General features: G+C 44.3%; 1 protein-coding gene across 4 annotated transcripts in view; it reads left to right on the plus strand.

Annotated features, from left to right (window-relative positions):
- The window catches only part of LOC111969192 (serine/threonine-protein kinase BRSK2), a 192,979-nt gene that overhangs the window by 153,616 nt on the left and 16,799 nt on the right, over positions 1-22,564 (plus strand). For 2 of the 4 annotated variants that reach the window (XM_023995137.2, XM_023995139.2), the window contains exons 6-14: positions 310-343; positions 5,441-5,509; positions 9,503-9,649; positions 13,243-13,274; positions 16,053-16,214; positions 16,573-16,670; positions 16,886-17,039; positions 18,320-18,379; positions 22,304-22,364. In XM_023995137.2, coding sequence (XP_023850905.1) covers positions 310-343; positions 5,441-5,509; positions 9,503-9,649; positions 13,243-13,274; positions 16,053-16,214; positions 16,573-16,670; positions 16,886-17,039; positions 18,320-18,379; positions 22,304-22,364 — 817 coding nt within the window. The remainder of the gene's footprint in view (positions 1-309; positions 344-5,440; positions 5,510-9,502; positions 9,650-13,242; positions 13,275-16,052; positions 16,215-16,572; positions 16,671-16,885; positions 17,040-18,319; positions 18,380-22,303; positions 22,365-22,564) is intronic. The other 2 variants (XM_023995138.2, XM_023995140.2) reach the window with 1 other exon arrangement.

The following is a 22,564-nucleotide window of genomic DNA, read 5'->3' on the forward strand; positions in this document are numbered from 1 at the left end:
TACAAAGCTATAGTATGTTAGTTAACAAGAAATTTTTCGAGTGGTTGAAAAACTAGTTTTAATGACTGCAACCTAAGTGTATGTATATTCCTACCACCTATTGGGGACATTTGCAGCAGTCACYGATTCTTTAAGCTAACTCTCCTTTCGTTCAGAACAGTGTGTGTATGAGTATGCGTTTGTGAGTTCATGTAATGTGTGTGCACGTGTTCTGGTAACTGTGTTTTACTAGATGTGTGTTTGTGTATATACAACACGGTGTGTGTGCATTGCCTTGTATAAAGCTGTTGTGCGTATCTCTCTTTACAGATCTCCTCACTATGCCTGCCCTGAGGTCATAAGGGTAAGTGCACTCTCTCGCCACCTCTCTCTCTCGCTCTCTTTCTCTCTTTCTCAGTGCTGTATTTCTCTCTTTTTCTCTCTCTTTTCTGTCTCTTTTTCTCTCTCTTTTCTGTCTCTTTTTCTCTCTCTTTTCTCTCTCTCTCTCTCTCTCCCTCCCATAATGGCATTGCAGAACAAGCCCATTAGCCCTCTAACCATAATAATAAACTTTATAATGCTCTACTCTCAGCTCTGTATACAATAAGCTGTCTCTCAGCTCTTCGCCCCTCAGGCTGTGGCAATGCTACACAGCCACGTGTTACGTCATCACAAGTCGTCCGATATGAGCAGTGCAGCTGTGAATCAGGTGTACGCCATGTGGATATGTGCTTGCGTTGTCAACAAGGATCCTGCAAGTAACGATTTTGTTGGACGGTGTATACCAGGTGTATTAAATCAAATCAAATGTTATTTGTCACATGCGCCGAATACAACAGGTGTGGTAGACCTTACAGTGAAATGCTTACTTCCAAGCCCTTAACCAACAAAATCGCTTTTTAAGACAAATAAGTGTTAAGTAAAAAATAGATAAGTAAAAAATGACCAATAAAAGTAACACATAATTAAAGAACAGCAGTAAAATAACAATAGTGTGGCTATATACAGGGGGTACCGGTACAGAGTCAATGCGTGGTGGCAAAGGTTAGTAGAGGTAATTGAGATAATATGTACATATAGGTAGAGTTAAAGTGACTATGTATACTGTAGACAATGGAAATAGTCTGGGTCCCCATTCAGCTGTTCAGCAGTCTTATGGCTTGGGTGTACAAGCTGTTAAGTCTTTTGGACGTAGACTTGCCGTGCGGTAGCAGAGAGGACAGTCTATGACTAGGATGGCTTGAGTCTTGACTAGGATCGCTTGAGTCTTTGACAATTTCTAGGGCCTTCCTCTGACACCGCCTGGTATAGAGGTCCTGGATGTCAGGAATCTTGGCCCCAGGGATGTACTGGGCTGTAAGCACTACCCTCTGTAGTGCCTTGCGGTCATAGGCAGAGCAGTTGCCATATCAGGCAGTGATGCAACCGGTCAGGATGCTCTCGATGGTGCAACTGTATAACTTTTCAGTCTCCTGAGGGGGAATAGGCTGTGTCGTGCCCTCTTCACGACTGTCTTGGTGTGTTTGGACCATGATAGTTTGTTGCTGATGTGGACACCAAGGATCTTGAAGCTCTCAACCTGCTCCACTGCAGCCCCGTCGCTGAGAATGGAGGTGTGCTCGGTCCTCCTTTTCCTGTAGTCCACAATCATCTRCTTTGTCTTGATCACATTGAGGGAGAGGTTGTTGTCCTGGCACCACATGGCCAGGTCTCTGACCTCCTCCCTATAGGCTGTCTCATCGTTGTCAGTGATCAGGCCTACCACTGTTGTGTTGTCGGCAAACTTGATGATGGTGTTGGAGTCGTGCCTGTCCGTGCAGTCATCAGTGAACAGGGAGTACAGGATGGAACTGAGCATGCACCACTGAGGGGCCCCCGTGTTGTGMATCAGCGTGGTGGATGTGTTGTTACCTACCCTTACCACCTGGGGGCAGCCCATCAGGAAGTTCAGGATCCAGTTGCAGAGGGAGGTTTTTAGTCCCAGGGTCCTTAGCRTAGTGATGAGCTTCGTGGGCACTATGGTGTTGAACGCTGAGCTGTAGTCAATGAATAGKATTCTCACATACGTGTTCCTTTTGTCCAGGTGGGAAAGGGCAGTGTGGAGTGCAATAGAGATTGCGATTCTTCTTGGATCGACTTGGGGGGTATGCAAATTGGAGTGGGTCTAGGGTATCTGGATAATGGTGAGCCATGACCAGCTTTTCAATGCACTTCATGGTACAGATGTGAGTGCTACGGGTCCAGTAGTCATTTAGGCAGGTTACCTTAGTTGTCTTGGGACAGGGACTCTGGCGGTCTGCTTGAAACATGTGTATTACAGTCGAGGTTGAAAATGGCAGTGAAGACACTTGCCAGTTGGTCAGCACATGCTCAGAGTACACGTCCTGGTTGTCCGTCTGGCCCTGCGGCCTTGTGAATGTTACCTGTTTAAAGGTTTTACCCACATCGGGCTCGGAGAGCGGGATCACACAGTCTATCGGAACAGCTGATGCTCTCAACCATGTTTCAGTGTTTACTTGCCTCAAAGCGAGCATAGAAGTAATTTAGCTTGTCTGGTGGCTCGTGTCACTGGGCATCTCGCGGCTGTGCTTCCCTTTGAGTCTGTAATAGTTTGCAAGCCCTGCCACATCCGAGAGCATCGGAGCCGGTGTAGCACGATTCAATCTTAGTCCTGTATTGATGCTTGCCTGTTCGTCGGAGGGCATAGCAGGATTTCTTATAAGCTTCCGGTTAGAGTCCCACTCCTTGAAAGTGACAGCTCTACCCTTTAGTTCTGCAGATGTTTGTCTGTAATCCATGGCTTCTGTTGGGGTATGTACGTACAGTGACTGTGGGGACGACGTCATCGATGCACTTATTGATGGAGCCAGTGACTGATGTGGTGACTCCTCAATGCCATCGGAGGAATCCCAGAACATATTCCAGTCTGTGCTAGCAAAAACAGTCCTGGAGTTAGCATCTGCTTCATCTGACCAATTTTTTATTGACCAGTCACTGGTCCTTCCTGCTTTAGTGTCTTGCTTGAAACAATAATAGGAGGATAGAATTATGGTCAGATTGCCAAATAAGGGCGAGGAGAGTTTTGTACGCGGTCTTCTGGTTGGAGTAAAAGAGTCTGGTCTCGAGTTTTTTTCCCCCTCCGGTTGCACATTTACATCGCTGGTAGTAATTAGGTAAACTGATTCTAAGTTATCACCTGCACTTACAGTCCCCGGCCACTAGGAGCGCCGCCTCTGGATGAGCATTTTCCTGTTTGCTTATGGCCGTATACAGCTCATTGAGTGCGGTCTTAGTGCCAGCATCGTTGTGTGGTGGTAAATAGACAGCTATGAAGAATATAGATTAAAACTCTCTTGGTAAACAGTGTTCTACAGCTTATCATGAGATACTCTACCTCAGGCGAGCAACACCTTGAAACTTTCTTAGATTTCATGCACCAGCTGTTGTTTACAGATCTACATAGACCGCACCCCTTGTCTTACCCATACATACAACTAATAAAACTTGAAACAAAAACTTTGCTGTGTGCCAGCTGTCATGTAGTTGGTTACTTACAGWGCCTTCAGAAAGTATTCACAGGCTGAATTTAAAATTGATAACATTTTGATTTTGTGTCACTGGCATGCATACAATACCTCATACTGTCAAAGTGAAATTATGTTTTAGATTTTTTTTAACAAATTAATGAAAAGCTGAAGTGTCTTGAGTCCATAAGTCTTCAACCCCTTTATTATGGCAAGCCTAAATACGTTATTAAGGAGAACAAAAAAATTCTTTAAGAAATCACATAATAAGTTCCATGAAAAATAATAGTATTTAAAATGACACTAAAAATTATGATTTTTAAATGACTACCTCATCTCTGTACCCCACACATACAATTATCTGTAAGGTCCCTCAGTTGAGCAGGGAATTTCTAACACAGTTTCAACCACAAAGACCAGGGAGGTTTTCCAATGCCTCACAAAGAAGGGCACCTATTGAAGAAAAAAAGAAGCAGACATTGAATATCCCTTTGAGCATGGTGAAGTTATTAATTACGCTTTGGATGGTGTATCAATACACCCAGTCACTACGAAGATACAGGCGTTCTTCCTAACTCAGTTTCCGGAGTGGAAGGAAACCGCTCGGGGATTTCACCATGAGGCCAATGGTGACTTTAAAATAGTTACAGAGTTTAATGGCTTTGATAGGAGAAAACTAAGGATGGATCAACAAGATTGTAGTTATTCCACAATACTGACCTAATTGACAGAGTGAAAAGAAGGACGTTTGTCCAGAATACAAATATTCCAAACATTCATCCTATTTACAATAAGGCACTAAAGTAAAACAGCAAAAATATATATATATATTTAACTTTATGTCCTTAATACAAAGCATTATGTTTGTGGCAAATCCAAAACATCACTGAGTACCACTCTTCATATTTTCAAGCATAGTGGTGGCTGCATCATGTTATGGGTATGCTTGTCATCGGCAAGGACAAGGGAATTTTTTAGGATACAAAGAAACAGAATAGAGCTAAGCACAGCCAAAATCCTAGAGGAAAACCTGGTTCAGTCTGCTTTTCAACAGACACTGGGAGACAATAACCTAAAACYTAAGCCTAAATCTACACTGGAGTTGCTTACCAAGACGACATTGAATGTTCCTGAGTGGCCTAGCTGCAATTTTGACTTAAATCGACTTGAAAATGGCTGTCTAGCAATGACCAACAAATAACTTGAAAGAGTTTGAATAATTATTTAAGAATAACGTGCAACTATTGTACAATCCACCTGTGCAAAGCTCTTAGAGACTGACCCAGAAAGACTCACAGCTGAAATCGCTGCCAAGGGTGCTTCTACAAAGTATTGACTCAGGGGTGTGAATACTTATGTAAATGCAATATTTTAGTATTTAATTTTCGATACATTTGTAAAAATTTGTTGTCAGTTTGTCTTAATGGGCTATTGCATGTAGATGTGTGAGNAAGCTCTTAGAGACTGACCCAGAAAGACTCACAGCTGAAATCGCTGCCAAGGGTGCTTCTACAAAGTATTGACTCAGGGGTGTGAATACTTATGTAAATGCAATATTTTAGTATTTAATTTTCGATACATTTGTAAAAATTTGTTGTCAGTTTGTCTTAATGGGCTATTGCATGTAGATGTGTGAGAAAAAAAAAATATTTAATACATTTTGATTAAGGCTGTAACAAAACGTGGAATATGTCAGGGGGTATTAATACTTCCTGAAGGCACTGTCAGCACTAACTCACCCAAGTGAGGGATTTAAAGGTTAATCAGAGGTTTTCAGTTCATAAAAATAATGTGGAATTTGTATCTCACCTCCATAACAAAATGCATTATTGATTACTCTCTTTCACTCTATTTTTGTCTATCGTTATCTCTCTGTCTCACTCCCTCACCCTTCCTCACCCTCTCTCTCCCTCTCTCTGTGTATCTCTCTTTCTCAGGGGGAGAAGTACGACGGGAGGAAAGCAGACGTGTGGAGCTGTGGGGTCATCCTCTTTGCACTTTTAGTGGTGAGTGATTGACAGCTTCCCTGACGATGACCTTGACACGTGCCCGGGCATCCTGCAATGGACCTTTAATGCTCATCTTCCTTCTCTCCTTCTGACCCGCAGCAGTAAACAAACACCAACAAAAATGACAAATACATACTAGCAAGTTGTTAAATTACGTGTGCTTATTGTGTGCTTACGTAACTTTTAAACCGGAATGAGAATAGGGAGAACAAATAGGAAGAAGTGCGATAAGTTCATCTGCGAGTCCCTCAGGCATATGTTGAGTTATTGTTGTGGTTTGATGTGAGGTAAAGTCACAGGGGACGTATTTGCCTGTGACACAATAAGTCTTCATGGGAAGCTGCACCTCAGTGACTCACTGGCTTTGTAAAAGTCTACAGTGACTTTTACATTCCCTGGGGAGGAATTCGAGGCAAGAGACAGGACAAGGTTTGGAGACATAACTTAATAAATGTGGTAAAACAAACTTCTTGCCAATGGCCTGTGATTCCAGTTCTTGTCTGTACAGAATGTAAGTGAAAGACGACATTAGYTTATTGGATCAGGACTGAAAATTAAATCGGCACCCTTTCATCCCCATATGATTGGTTGATTCATCATGTTTCTGATTGGAGCAGGGATTTCCTGGGCTGGCTTGACTGTCAGCTTTGTACTGACACACATATGCTCATTAATCAGAGTATGTGTCACCAGCATTCACACACCACTCTGATTAGACAGTGACAAAGTGGYGAGCCGAGAACAAAGGAAATGATAGGCTGTGTGTGTGTTTCTCAATGCTGTGTCAATATGGCCCTCTATTCTATCTCCCCGATGAAGGCGTGTTGAGACGGGAAGAGACTCGATCAGTAATGCTGTCATAAACTACACCTTCCATCCGTAGAAGTATGAATACTCTGCCTGTTTCAAATGTCAGATAGACCTTCACTGATTGTCATGAGTAATGCTCATGTATTGCTTTGGCTAGTGTCTCTTGAAACCCGTTCGTATTAGAGATTTTGAAGAAGGCTGGCTAGATTAGCGCTATGCTTTGGCTAACATCAAAAAAGAAGAACTGTGACTTTGTCAGATAGACCTACATTGACTGCCGTGAGTAAAGTTGTTCACTGTAGTCCCTTGGCTAACAACAATAATCTTGTTGTTGGTCACGTGTGCTCCCTCTCCGGCCTCTAGGTCACCAGGCTGCTTGATATGGCGCACACCTGTCACCATCGTTACGCGCGTCAGTGCAAAATGACACTCATCTGGACTCCATCACCTCCTTCATTACCTGCCCTCAGCAAAAAAAGAAACGTCATCTCACTGTCAGCTGCGTTTATTTTCAGCAAACTTAACATGTGTAAATATGTGTATGAACATAACAAGATTCAACAACTGAGACATAAACTGAACAAGTTCCACAGACATGTGACTAACAGAAATTGAATATTGTGTCCCTGAACAAAAGGGGGGGGGTCAAATTTAAAGTAACAGTCAGTATCGTGGTGTGCCACCAGCTGCATTAAGTACTGCAGTGCAACTCCTCCTCATCGAATGCACACCGATTTGCCACTCTTGCTGTGAGACGTTACCCCACTCTTTCAACAAGGCACCTGGAAGTTCCCGGACATTTCTGGGGGAATGGCCCTAGCCCTCACCTCCGATCAAACAGGTCCCAGACATGCTCAATGGGATTGAGATCTGGCTCTTCGCTGGCCATGCAGAACACTGACATTCCTGTCTTGCAGGAGATCACGCACAGAACGAGCAGTATGGCTGGTGGCATTGTCATGCTGGAGGGTCATGTTAGGATGAGCCTGCAGGAAGGACCACATGAGGGGGGAGGATGTCTTCTCTGTAACGCACAGCGTTGAGAGTGCTGCAATGACGACAAACTCAGTCCGATGATGCTGTGACACACCACCCCAGACCATGACGGACCCTTCACCTCCAAATCGATCCCGCCTCCAGAGTAGAGCCTCGGAGAACGCTCATTCCTTCCACAATAAATGCGAATCCGACCATCACCCTGGAGACAAAACCACGACTCGTCAGTGAAGAGCACTTTTTGCCAGTCCTGTCTGGTCCAGCGACGGTGGGTTTGTGCCCATAGGCGACATTGTTGCCGGTGATGTTTGGTGAGAACCTGCGTTACAACAGGCCTACAAGGCCTCAGTCCAGCTTCTCTCAGCCTAATGCGGACAGTCTGAGCACAGTGGAGGATTGTGCGTTCCTCGTGTAACTCTGGCAGTTGTTGTGTTGCCATCCTGTGTACCTGTCCCGCGGATGTGATGTTCGGATGTAGCGATCCTGTGCAGGTGTGTTACACGTGGTCTGCCACTGCGAGGACGATCAGCTGTCCGTTCCTGTCTCCCTGTAGCGCTGTCGTAGGCGTCTCACAATACGGACATTGCAATTTATTGCCCTGGCCACATCTGCAGTCCTCATTCCTCCTTGCAGCATGCATAAGGCACGTTTACGCAGATTATCAGGGACCCTGGGTGTTTTTCAGAGTCAGTAAAAGGCCTCTTTAGTGTCCTAAGTTTCATAACTGTGACCTTAATGTCTACCGTCTGTAAGCTTTAGTGTCTTAACGACCGTTCCACAGGTGCATGTTCATTAATTGTTTATGGTTCATTGAACAAGCATGGGAAACAGTGTTTAAACCCTTTACACTGAAGATCTGTGAAGTTATTTGGATTTTTACAAATTATCTTTGAAAGACAGCGTCCTGAAAAAGGGACGTTTCTTCTTTTGCTGAGTTTATGTCGCTCTCTTTGGTTCCTCCACCAGGCGTCATTGTTTCATGTCTGTGCGTTTTTCGTGTTTCTTTATTTGTATTATGTTTTAATTTATTTATTAAAACACTCACTCTCTGAACTTGCTTCCTGACTCTCAGCGCACATCATTACAGAATAACGCCTCACCAAAGGGAATTATCCGTTTTTTTTTTGTGTTGGAGGTGATGTCGGGTTCTGACTCCCGGAGTTACCTGGGAGGCATCAGCCAGTATGTCGGATTCCCATGCCTCGGCGGGTTCGATGGGTTCCCCTGCCTTAGCTGGCTCGACGCGTTTCCATGCCTCAGCTGGCAGCTGGCTCGACAGGCTGCCGTGCCTCAGCTGGCTCGACAGGCTGCCGTGCCTCAGCTGGCTCGCCAGGCTGCCATTCGTCAGGTTTCTGCGCCTTAGCAGATGTGACCCGTCCCCTCCTGATCCCCGGGATCGTCATCTTGGTCGGCGTCCTGAGGCCAAAAGCGCGCGTCGGGGAGGAGGTACTGTCACGTGTGCTCCCTCTCCGAACTCTAGGTCACCAGGCTGCTCGTTATGGAGCACACCTGTCACCATTGTTACGCGCGTAAGCTCATAATGACACTCACCTGGACTCCATCACCTCCTTGATTACCTGCCCTATATGTCACTCCTTTTGGTTCCTTCCCCAGGCTTCATTGTTTCAGTTTCATGTCTSTSCGMTTTTTGCGTTTCTTGTTTWGTATTATGTTTTAATTTATTTATTAAAACACTCACTCCCTGAACTTGCTTCCCGACTCTCAGCGCACATCGTAACAGTTGTTTGTCCGTGTCAGATGCTTACAGTACAGTCTCACCTGGCAGTCTAAGTTTCCTACTTTGGCATGACTCTAGATTTCCAATGCCGACTTACTGAGTGATATGACATATGGCCAGTTTCCCGGACACATATTAAGCCTAGTCTTGGACTAGGAAACACTTTCAATTGGGTAATGGGAATCTCCGTTGAATATTATTTTTCGTCCAGGATTAGGCTTTAAGTGGGTCCTGTAGACCAAGCCTAAGAATATCTGTGGTGGAACTTGAGCATCATTCTGGTATTAATGCTCTTCTCTGTGTTGTTCAGAGGACCACAGTGGAAATAAATGTATTCACTTTTTTTGTGTTATCCTTGATGCTTTGAATGCAGTTATCCTTGATGCTTTGAATGCAGTGTATCCACTTGGCTGGCTGGATTTATGAATAGAATCGTATCATTCCAGGGTGCCCTGCCATTTGACGATGACAACCTGAGGAACCTGCTGGAGAAGGTGAAATTGGGTGTTTTCCACATGCCCCACTTCATCCCCCCGGACTGTCAGAACCTTCTTCGGGGCATGATCGAGGTGGATGCCACGAAGAGACTCACGGTACGTTCCTCTAAGATCAGCTCTAGGATCAGATGTATGTTGATAACCCCCTTATTTCGGGTAGACAATTCCCTTATTATCTGATCAGTTTACACCCCTAAGAGGTGGGTATGTCCCACCAAATCTACCACTAAGATCAGGCCTAGGATCAGATGTATGTTCATAACACCCTTGTTTCAGCTGAAATACTACATTTGTTCACTTTCAGGTGAAATGTAAATTGGTRCTCAATCAATACAGGGGGAAACTTCAAAAGGGACTAGCAGATTTGTAACAAACAATTCCATCTCACTTTATTACCACAAAATATTGACTACCACAGTGTAAAGCTCTCACTCACAGTACTAGTAAAGCAGAAATCACTTATCACTGCAGAGAAAGGGAGCCATCTTCCCTTGATTTAGACTAAAGACACTCAGGGGGCAGTTTCTCATGCTCAGATTAAGACTATTCCTTGACTGAACATCACTTTTAATGGCGTTTCTACAGTTAGCATGTCCTTTTGTTCAGGAGTAGGCTTAATCTGGGTCCGGGTAACCTCCACTCTGGTTCTAGACTCTAGACCAAGGGGCAGGCAAAGTACGGCCCGCGGCCCGGATACATAAAAAAAAAAAATTAGATATATATATATATATATGTATATATATATATATATATATATATATTACACTTTTTCTCCCCAATTTCGTGGAATCCTATTGGTAGTTATAGTTTTGTTCCATCGCTGCAACTCCCATACGGACTCGGGAGAGGCGAAGGTCGAGAGCCGAAACACGACCCAGCCAAGCCGAACTGCTTCTTGACACAATGCCCGCTTAACCCGGAAGGCTGGGTTAGAGGAAACACCGTACACCTGGCAACCGTGTCAGCATGCATGCGCGRGGCACACCACAGGAGTCGCTAGAGCGCGATGGGACAAGGACATTTCGGRCTGCCAAACCCTCTCCTAACCCAGACGACGCTGGGCCAATTGTGCGCCACCTCATGGGTCTCCCAGTCACGGCCAGCTGTGACACAGCCTGGGATCAAACCCGGGTCTGTAGTGACGCCTCAAGCACTGCGATGCAGTGCCTTAGACCGCTGCCCAACTCGGGAGGCCCCTGCAAATAGTTTTGAACAAACAATTGGTCCCCCCAAAAAATGCGTCCCTCCGTCGAATTTCAAAATCCCGATGTGGTCCTRGAGCCTAGAAGTTTGCCCACCCCTGCTCTAGACAGCAATCCCATTGGCTGTTTGGTTCAGCCATCTGAGACACAGACAGTCAGCACTTCAAACCCTCCCACAGCTACAGTGTGACTTCCTGCCGTAACGTCTGCTTCCAACTCACACTCTCAAACACGTAGATCCCCTGAACGCAGCTCACTTTCCAGCCCACTTTCCAGCTCACACTCTCAAACACGTAGATCCCCTGAACGCAGCTCACTTTCCAGCCCACTTTCCACTCACACTCTCAAACACGTAGATCCCCTGAACGCAGCTCACTCTCCAGATCCCAATCACCTGAATTCGGATCACCTGTTCACACACCTGTATGTCATTATCAAACACTATTTAGTTCAGTTATCTGCACCCCTTCATTGTGAGGTATTGTTTGTTTTGTGACACGTGTCTATTTGGAGCGCTGGGTTTCCTGTAATTTAATCCTCCCGTGTATGATAGTTTTGTCCTGCCTCACTAACGACGCCTTTTGCCTTTTCCCTGCCTGTACATTAGCCTATCGGATTTCCTGTTATCAGCCTATGGCCTGATCTCCCGGACGACGTTACTAGCCTTTTCCCTGCCTGTACTGTTGCCTTTTTGGACACCCTGTGTATGACCTTCTGCCTGCCCTGGACCCAGCTACCTGCCTCCTCCTGTGGTCCTTTTCAAATAAACACCTGCTGCGCCCTGCGCTTGAAACCAGCTCTCTGTCTCCCATCGTGTTCATTACACCTCCAACAGTTAACTAGATTACTCTCACTCACATCAATTAGCATTGAGTTTTCTGTCAAGGAGAGGGTTATTTCCCAGTTGCCCAATGTTMTAAGTGTCCCTCACTAAGCTGGTTTTCTATCTGTTTAATCTACTCAACAAATAATATTAATATTAATGCTATAATGTTTTTTTTATTTTTTATGCATTGAAGTAAGTGGAAGCCCCATAGAAATTAATATACACTACATGACCAAAAGCACGTGGACCCCTTGCACGTCGAACATCTCATTCCAAAATCATGGGCATTAATATGGAGTTGGTTCCCCCCCTTTTCTGCTACAGCAGCCTCCAGTCTTTTGGAAGGCTTTCCACTAGATGTTGCAACATTGCTGCGGGGACTTGCTTCCATTCAGCCACAAGGGCATTAGTGAGGTTGGGCACTGATGTGGGGCGATTAGGCCTGGCACGCTGTCGGCATTCCAATTCATCACAAAGGTGTTCGATGGGGTTGAGGTTAGGGCTCTGTGCAGGCCAGTCAAGTTTTTCCACACCAATCTCGACAAACCATTTATGTATGGACCTCACTTTGTGCACAGGGGCATTGTCATGCTYAAACAGGAAAGGGCCTTCCCCAAACTGTTGCCACAAAGGTGGAAGCACAGGATCATCTAGCGTTAAGATTTTTCTTCACTGGAACTAAGGGGCCTAGCCTCAGACCATTATTCCTCCTCCACCAAACTTTACAGTTGGCACATTCGGGCAGGTAACCTTCTGGCATCCGCCAAACCCAGATTTGTTCGTCAGACTGCCAGATGGTGATGCGTGATTCATCACTCCAGAGAAAGCATTTCCACTGCTCCAGAGTCCAATATGAGCTTTATACCACCCCAACCAATGCTTGGCATTGTTCATGGGGATCTTAGGCTTGTGTGCGGCTGCTCGGCCATGGAAACCCAATTCATGAAGCTCCAGACGAACAGTTCTTATGCTGACGTTGCTTCCAGGGTCAGTTTGGAACTTGGTAATAAGTGTTGCAATCGAGGACAGAAGATTTTTACGTGTTATGCGCGTCAGCACACGGCAGTCCCGTTCTGTGAGCTTGTGTGGCCTACCACTTCGCGGATGAGCTGTTGTTGCTCCTAGACATTTCCACTTTACAATAACAGCACTTACAGTTGACCGGGGCAGCTCTAGCAGGGCATAAATTTGACAAACTGACTTGTTGGAAAGGTGGCCTCCATTGACGGTGCCACGTTGAAAGTCACTGAGCTCTTCAGTAAGGTCATTCTACTGAAAATGTTTGTATATGGAGATTGCATGGCAGTGTGCTCTATTTTATATACCTGTCAGCAATGGGTGTGGCTGAAATAGACTAATCCACTAATTTGATGGGGTGTCCGGATACTTCTGTACATAGAGTGTTTTATATTTTTTTGTCACTACAGTAGATAAAGACTGGGTTGTTACTAGAAGCCTTACGTGTGTCATAATGCATACAGTAAGAACGGATAAGGCATGTTGCTGTGTTCATCTGTCTGTCTGTCTGTCTGTCTGTCTGTCTGTCTGTCTGTCTGTCTGTCTGTCTGTCTGTCTGTCTGTCTGTCTGTCTGTCACAGCACCTGTTCCACGTGCTGTGTCATTAACACAATGTTGTTTCCTCTTCCTGTGTGTCTCTGCAGTTAGAGCAGATTCAGAAGCACAACTGGTACATGTGAGTAGAGCTCCTTTCTCTGTGTGTGTGTGTGTGTGTGTGTGTGTTTGTGCGTGTACATGCATACGACTGGCTGTTTTGTGCATATAATAGATATATGCACTTTTACCTGTGAAATTCAATTAAATTGACAAAATGTAGCAAATATTCAAACAAAGGGTCAGTAGATAAAAGTATTGCACTTACATAGGCTAAATTAATGAATGGGAACTAATGGAATTTGAAGTTTAAAAAATTGCAGCCTTTATAGTAAGAGAAGGTCCATTAGGACAGATGTGAGCGGTTCTAGTAGTTGCCCTACACACCAKCTGAACATAAAATACCATCATGTTCTTAGTTTTAATGGAACTCTGTTCTCCTCCTAAATGGCTTGGCCCTAACAATGCAGGCTTAAGGATCTGCCCCTTTTTTTCAATTTTCGKCYAAAATGACATACCCAAATCTAACTGCCTGTAGCTCAMSACCTGAAGCAAGGATATGCATATTCTTGATACCATTTGAAAGGAAACACTTTGACGTTTGTGGAAATGTTGAATTGATGTAGGAGAATATAACACATTAGATCTGGTAAAAGATYATACAAAGAAAAAAAKMKTTTTTATTTAAATTTTGTACCATCATCTTGGTACAATGCAAGAGAAAGGCTATAATGTATTATTCCAGCCCAGGCACAATTTCGATTTTGGCCACTAGATGGCAGCAGTGTATGTGCAACGTTTTACACTGATTCAATGAACCATTGCATTTCCGTTCAAAATGTTGTATCAAGACTGCCCAAATGTGCCTAATTGGTTTACGAATACATTTTCAAGTTCATAACTGTGCACTCTCTGTCAAACAATAGCATTGTATTATTTCACTGTAATAGCTACTGTAAATTGGACAGTGCAGTTAGATTAACAAGAATTTAAGCTTTCTGTCAATATCAGATATGACTATGTTCTGGGAAATGTTCTTGTAACTTACAACCTCATGCTAATCACATTAGCCTATGTTCGCTCAACCGATCCTGTAGAGGATACCTCCTCTCAGAAAAGAGSCAAGGACCGTTCTACTGTTCAGCAATGTAATAATGTGTGTTGCTCATTACTACATTATGTCAGTTCATCATTGCTATTTAGCAATCTACGATATTGTATWCTGAACAAAAATCTACACGCAACATGTAAAGTGTTGGTCCCATGTTTCAAGAACTGAAATAAAAGATCCCAGACATTTTTCATACACACGAAAAGCTTATTTCGCTCAAATTTTRYGGAACAAATTTGCTTACATCCCTGTTAGTTATCATTTCTCCTTTGTCAAGATAATTCATCCACCTTACAGGTGTGGCCTATGAAGAAGCTGATTAAACAGCATGATCATTACACAGGTCCACCTTTTGCTGGGGAAGATAAAAGGCCACTCTAAAATGTGCAGTTTTGTCACACAACACAATGCCACAGATGTCTCAAGTTTTGAGGGAGCGTGCAATTGGCATGCTGACTGCAGGAATGTCCACCAGAGCTCTTGCCAGGGAATTGAATGTTCATATCTCTACCATAAGCCGCCTCCAACATCGTTTTAGAGAATTTGGCAGTARGTCCAACCGGCCTRAKAACCACCGACCATGTGTAACCACGCCAACCCAGGACCTCCACGTCTGGCTTCTTCACCTGCGGGATCATCTGAGACCAGCTACCCGGACAGCTGATGAAATTGTGGATTTGCACAACTGCAGAATTTCTGGTATGGCCAGGCATATGCTACGGACAATAAACGCAATTGCATTTTATCGATAGCAATTTTAATGCACAGAGATATTGTGATGAGATCCTGAGGCCCCATTGTCGTGCCATTCATCCGTCGCTATCATCTTAAGTTTCAGCATGAAAGTGCACGTACCCATGTTGCAAGGATCTGTACACAGTTCTTGGAAGCTGAAAATGTAACCAGTTCTTCCATGGCCTGCATACTCACCAGACATGTCACRCGTTGATTATGTTTGGGATSCTTTGAATCGACGTGTACGACAGCATGMWCCAGTTCCCACCAATATCCAGTAACTTCGCACAGCCATTGAAGAGGAGTGGGACAACATTCCACAGGCCACCATCAACATCCTGATCCACTCCAAGATGATTGCGCCGCATGAGGCAAATAGTGGTCACACTACTGACTTGTTTTCTGATCTACACCCATATCTTTTTTTTAAGGTGTCTGTGACCAACATATGCATATCTGTATTCCCAGTCATGTGAAARCCATAGATTATGGCCTAATGATTTTTTTTTTCTTTACTGATTTCCTTATATGAACTGTAACTCAGTAAACTCTTTGAAATTGTTGCATGATGCGTTTATATTTGTGTTCAGTGTGTCTTCGTCATGTTTGGTGGATMAATTTTCTCAACGGTAAAGTAGTTTCACGATTCTGATAGCTTTGTAGTGTGTTTTTGTCATTGCTAACATTGTAACATTGAAAATCTCCCGCCGTTAGTGTTCTACTCCACTGTATTGCCTATCTAGATGAGCTGGTTAAGAAACTACAATTTAAAGTTGTCTTTTTCTACAGAAAAAGCAGTCTCAAAGCAGTAAGAAGCAAATTATTTAGTCAACCTTTTTATTCTGTTCTTGATTATGGTGATGTTATTTATCAAAGTGCAGCTGCTACTACTCTTAAACCTTTGGATGCCATTGTAAAATACCTAGGTCTCAATATGTCTTCCCTGGTGAAAACAAAAATGTATATATAAAAAAACATCTGTCAGTCATTCCTGTCATTCTTCCTGTCTGTCAGAGCCGGGAAGAACGAGCCAGAGCCGGAGCAGCCTGTCCCCAGGAAGGTGGCCATCAGAACCCTGAGCACTGAAGAGATAGACCCGGACGTCCTGGAGAGCATGCACTCTCTGGGTTGCTTCAGAGACAAGGGCAAACTCACCAAAGACCTGCTCTCTGACGAGTGAGTAATAGAGGGATGGGAGGGATGGGAGGGATGGGAGGGAGGGAGGGAGTAAAGAGGGCGAGGGAGGGAGGACTGTAAGGATGGAAGGGCTAAAGAAGTGCACTCAGTGCTGCTTTGGGGACAAAAACAAACGCACCAAAGACTTTCTCTCTGTGGAGGGCGGGAGGGAGATAATGCACTCACTGGGCTGTGTCAGAGATGAGAGCAAACTGATGAAAGACCTGCTCTCTGACAAGAGGGAAGGAGAAAGGGATGGAGAGATATGGAGGGAGAAATGGAAGTGTCGGCGAAGTCATCCGCTCTGAGGTGCTTCAAGGACATCCGACAGGATGACTTTGCTGTCTTGTCTCCCCAGTGATAACCAGGAGAAGATGATCTACTTCCTGCTGCTGGACCGGAAGGAGAGGTACCCCAGTCAGGAGGACCAGAACCTCCCCCCGCGCAGTGAGATAGGTAGGCTTGTCCAAATCACCCCATACACAATAGGAGAAGTAGACTAGTCCAAACCTTCTATGCCTTGTATGAATAAAAACCTGCAGTAGCTACACCATAACTCAGATAAGATGTTCTGTCACACCTGTAGTTGGTTTGTTTGTTAACTAGTTCTCTTTCTTGCTTCACTTGCTTCTCCCCTGACCCCTAACATTTGACCCCTGACCCCTGTTCAGCTGACCCGCCCAGGAAGCGGGTGGACTCCCCCATGTTGAACCGCCATGGGAAGAGGAGGCCGGAGAGGAAGTCTATGGAGGTGCTGAGTGTCACAGAGGGGGGCTCTCCTGTGCCCGTACGACGAGCCATCGACATGGCAACACATGGGCAGAGGTATGGTGTGGTGTACACACACATACAGTACATGGACTCACTCAKACGTATCATATTGACACACATACACACATGCACAAGTACATGCAACACATATCAGTGTAAACACATACACACGTAAACACACATACACACTAATGCTCACACGAACACACACACACACACACACCCTGGGCAGTCTCAGGTTTTTTTAACCGCCCGCTTTGGGCTGGATGTGTCAATGTGTAGTTCAGACATGCATAAGCTGTGAGTAGAATTACTGTCTTACCTCAATTAGCCATGAAATCCCTAGTTTGAAAGTGACTGTTTATCGTGAAGCTGTGCCGTGCCATTCTCCCTACATTGAGCTTTAGCCTCTCACATTTGAGTGGCAGCTAGCAAGAGGCCTGCCCAGCGTTATCTAATGAGGCAGGCCCAACGGCTCAGTGGACACAGCAGAGAGAGAGAGAGAGAGAGAGAGAGCAATGACGTGGTGCACATATCGGCACATATTTGACGTAGTATGCAATTTTGAGGGCCACTTCTTGCTTGTGAGTGCTACTCTCAGAACTACTGGCTAAAAAGTATACAAAATGACCGGAGAATCTCTTGAACAAACAGACACGTGCATGCATGGACACACACACACACACCACAAACACACCATACAAACACGTGCACAAACACACACGCCAGATTCACATACGTAGGAGTAGGGTGCCTACATATGATGGATTTCCTGTTGGATATCTCTTTCTATTAGTTCAATCTGCTGTGTGTGTACTTCCAGTAGAATCCCTCTCCTCACTAACTGAATTATTAAGCTGCTTAGAGTGACATGACAGCCTGACACTGACAGAAAAGTTTACAACTTTCAGCGCGGGTGAGTCTTCCAAAGAGGATAGAGGCTTTAAGACTTCAAAAAAAAATTATGCCACGTGAGAATACCCCCATATTATCATGACCGTTCAAAGTGTCTTACCCCTTTGTTTAATCTGTTTTAACTTGCTGATTAATATATTCATGTCATGTGTGAATCTTTTTTTCATGTTTTCCATTGTCATGTCATGATCAATAATTGTTCTTCTTCTGTTAACTTTTCCTTTCAAGACTAATATTACTTCCTGTGCATTGGTCATTGTGAGCAATAGCCAGCTCTGTATTGCATTACACAACTAACGTGAGGTTGCCAACTCATGACCTATACAATAATCTGTACTTTTTAGGGAATGCTTAGAATCAGTCCCTTTATGTGACTGTCTTTCTGTCTGTCTCTTTACTTTCTTTCTGTCTGTCTGTAGTAAGTCTGTTTTCAGTAAAAGCTTGGATATCACAAACGCTAACTTCACCAAAGAAGAAAGGTATTTGTCACTTTTGTCTGTCTCTCTTGCCACAGTTGAGTTTCAGAGCGGGTTTCCCATTCACATTCTCACCATGTTTAAGTCTATAAGCCTTTGAGAGGGTAGTCGAGTAAACTTCAATAAAAACTAAGCTCCCGTTTTGTCTGCATAAAATTCATTCCCAAAGAATCGAACCTCCTGCCGTTAGCATTCTTCTGAAACTTTTACCAGAAGTTCACTTGACTGCCTGGCTATCTGATCATGAATTCACACAATAAAGCCCTTATTTTCATACTGTGGTAAACTGGGCCAATGTGATCAGGCCTAGACTGAACTGAAGGAGAGAGGAGATAGAGAAGAGATGGAGGGAGGGAGTCTTCTCTGCACCCATGGCTGCTTCCATGCACATCAAAAGCATCTTATCCTCCTCTCCTCCTCCTTCTTTTGGCCCCTCTCTTTCCTTTGATGCTGTAGTTTCGGCGTCTCCTAGGGGCGCACCAATCCCAATTTAGGTTCAAACTTCCATTGTCTTCCCTGTTTGCCCCTCCATATCCCCATTTGTGCTTGTGTTGTAGTTAATTCCTAAGGTGTGTGTGTGTGTGTGTGTGTGTGTTGTGTGTGTGTGTGTGTGTGTGTGGGTGTGTGTGTGTGTGGTTGTGTTGTTGTGTGGTGTTGTGTGTGTGTGTGTGTGTGTTGTGTTGTGTGTGGTTGTGTGTGTGTGTGTGTGTGTGTGTTGCCTGAACGTAATGTGATGTTGGTGTGTCTCCTTCCCATGGTGTTGTGTGTGTGGTTGTGTGGCTGCCTGAACGTATGTGTGTGTGTGCCTGTTTCCGCTCCCATGCATGTGTGAATTTGTTTGTCTTCTGCCCGTCTATTTGTGAGGTTACCACACCATGGTGAGTCAGGTCCAATCTTCCTTTCAAAGCCTATTCACGGATGACCTTGTGTCCAGGAACACAGTTTAGAGACGCTTCCCCGATCCGCCCCCCCCACCCCACCACACCGTACAGAGAGCGATTAGCATAAATTAATTGGTGGGAATGCAGATGGGGCGTTTTGCTGGAGCGAAGAAGAGAAGAACAAATAGGGATGGAAATAAGGCAATCACATCCCTCTGAATAGTCTTTTATCTCCATTATTTAATTAGAGCGATACAGTGGTAAACACACACACACACATACACACCAGTGCACACGTACACACAAACACACATTGTATTTCATCGGCATCGAACAACAGATTTCTTTCAATTATGTGCTTGAAAGACTACCTGATCTTGGCAAGGTGTGTATGATCGTACACACAAGTACAATAATGTGTTGTAATTAAAAAGCGCCTCACCCGGCCCACCAACATACAGCAGAATAAGGAATGAACAGCCATTACATTTCCAAAGTTTACACACGCAAAATAGGATTGACTGAAAGCATATGACTATATGTATATGCAGGGGCGCTACTTTGGTTTTAGAAGTGGGGAGGACATAATTATTATATTATTATTATTATAAAAAAGTAAAATAAAAKATTTATCCAGTCGGATAAACATTCCAATCAGCCTACCCGACAGCTCGGAAGCGTCCGCATGGTCCTAAAGTACACCGTTGCCTCGTTTTGTATCACATTTCAATGATAAAACAATTTGCAATTTGGCTCATATGTACTCAGTTATCAATATTTACTACATGTCCAAATACAGTATGGCAAGCTCATAGAGAGACCTCTAAGGGAAACTCCTCTGCATCTTAACTCTGTGGCTTGTAGTATGTCTCCCTTCATAAATCTTCTTCCGTTCTCCGTTGTTACAGTTTCATGTAGTTTGTGGTGCAGTAACGTTACATCATCTCCTGTGTCCCTACTGTGACATCGACGTCCGTCTGTGTGGAACCCTGTCTGGACGATTCCATTGCAGTTCGGTGAAAGGCAACTCAGCTCTTAGGTTCTTGTTCGCTCGCCTGACGTTTAGTATTACTGTCGCCACTTTGTAATCCAGATGGATGAAATCCTTCCCTGAGGTTGAAGCTTAGCGTTTGTGTGTGTGTGCGCGCGCGTGCATGCGAGTGCACGTGCTCACCACACTGCAGCATATTTAACCGTGATTTACTGTTTCAATTTTAGTTTCCAACAAAATAGCCAAATCGTCGATGGCAAATTAAATCCCCAAACCTTCGCTTGTCATCAGTGGCCCTATGTGATGTGAGGGAGGGAGGGGTTGACAACAGAGGATGGACAAGAGAAGGGGAATAAATAAAAGGAAGACATGAAAAGTGAATGAATTGTAAATGAAGAATGAAAAGGCTCAACTGGAGTAGAATAGAGACACGGCACTGATTCATTTTGAGGTGTGTGTGTGTAATCACGGCATAGCGGACATGTTTGAAGTATTTATCGATGTTGACTTTAGACCCTGATGCTTTGCATGTCTTGTTGTCATGTAGACAGACACGGTTGGCCATTACACCCAATCTAGTATTTAAAAGCCAACACACACCGAACCTTTCAACGTTCTGCCGTTTTAGTCTACAGCCACTGTGTGACTGTGTTAGTCATATTGTACACACGAGCCATTTGAAGCTCTGCACAAGGACAGCTCTGATGCCTCATCAAAGATAAAAGGCGAGGAAGAGGGAGACAGAGATTGACAGACAGAGAGAGAGAGAGAGAAAAAAAGYGAAATGGAGAGCGTGATGAGCCAGGAAGAGAGTGAGTAAGAGGGAGAGCGAAAGAGAGAGTGAGAGAGAGCGTGACCACTATGACTGATAGAAAACTGAGGAAAACAGGCTATGTTGCTATTAAGAGGCCGCCATAGGCAGACCTGGCTCTCAAGAGAAGACAGGCTATGTGCACACTCACCACAAAATGAGGTGGAAACTGATCTGCACATCCTAACCTCCTGGCAAAGAAATACTTATTTCCCTCACATTACATGGACCCCAAAATAGTTTGAAAACAAATCAAATATTGATAAACTCCCATATCTGTTATGTGAAATACCGGCAGTGTGCACTCATCGCAGCAAAATCGGTGACCTGTTGCTGCGATAAGAAAAGGGCAACCAGCGGAAAACAAACACCAACGTAAATGAAAGCTATATTTATCTGTTTATTTATTTCCCCTTGCCATTTGTACTTCTTCTATGTGCACATTCTAACAACACTACACATAATGAATAATATAACATTTCAAACTTGTGTGTGTTTAATGTTAATTGTTTATCTGMGATTGTTTATTTTACTCGCTTTTGGCAATATAAACATTGCTTCTCATGCCAATAAAGCCCCTTTGAATTGAATTGAAATGAGAGAGAGCGGGAGAGAGAGAGAGAGAGGGAGAGATTGAAAGACAGAGAGAAATGTGTTTAATAAAACAGCTCAGAAATCCCGACCTAAACAGACTCCCTCCCCAGGGGTGAAATAACCCTGTCTACATCCACAGTTATCCATCCTTGTTTGAGTCAATCTCCTCTACTTACCAACGTATGATTCAATCTCCGCCAACCTTTTTAGCTCAGGGCAAAGTTTTCAAAAAGTACAGATAGCGGKATACAGTACAAAGTGCTACAGCCACATACAACTGTGTTCAAGGTAGTTACGTTAGTTTAATGAACTCGTCTTATTCTGATCTCTTTCCTCCACTTCTTCCAGAAGCTTCTGCTAGAAAATGCCATTATGCACAGATCTAAGATCAGCTTACCCTCCCAAATTGCAGCTTGAACCATTATGGGGTAAATCACAAAACCAATCTTAGATCAGTGTGTAGGGGCAACTTCATCCTACTCCTTTTGAAGCTTATATGCGTTTGTCCCCCATGCTTTTTGTCCTCCCTTCAGCTAGGGGTGTGCCAGTGTGTGCTCATATTGTAGTGTTCAGTGTTTTCCCGTTGCAGTCGCCCACATTGCATTGTCAGAGGATCTCTTTAACCTGTGTGTCTGCGTGTGTGTCTACAGGTCACGGTCTATCAGTGGAGCGTCCTCCGGTCTCTCCACTAGTCCTCTCAGCAGTCCCAGGGTAAGAGTTCGGTTGTTCCGTACCCCCCCCCCCCCCCCCCCCCCCCCCCCCCGAGAGAGATTAAGTATATATATTGTGCGATTTATGTAAGGCTAACATATTGTGTCACATCATTTGATGGAATCATTCTAAGCAGGGGATTAGGGTTTTAGAAGTAATATTTGACCCTTATAAAAATTTAGAAGCACCCACATGCACTC

This window comes from Salvelinus sp. IW2-2015, linkage group LG10 (genome assembly GCF_002910315.2).
Source record: "Salvelinus sp. IW2-2015 linkage group LG10, ASM291031v2, whole genome shotgun sequence".
Lineage (NCBI taxonomy): Eukaryota > Metazoa > Chordata > Actinopteri > Salmoniformes > Salmonidae > Salvelinus > Salvelinus sp. IW2-2015.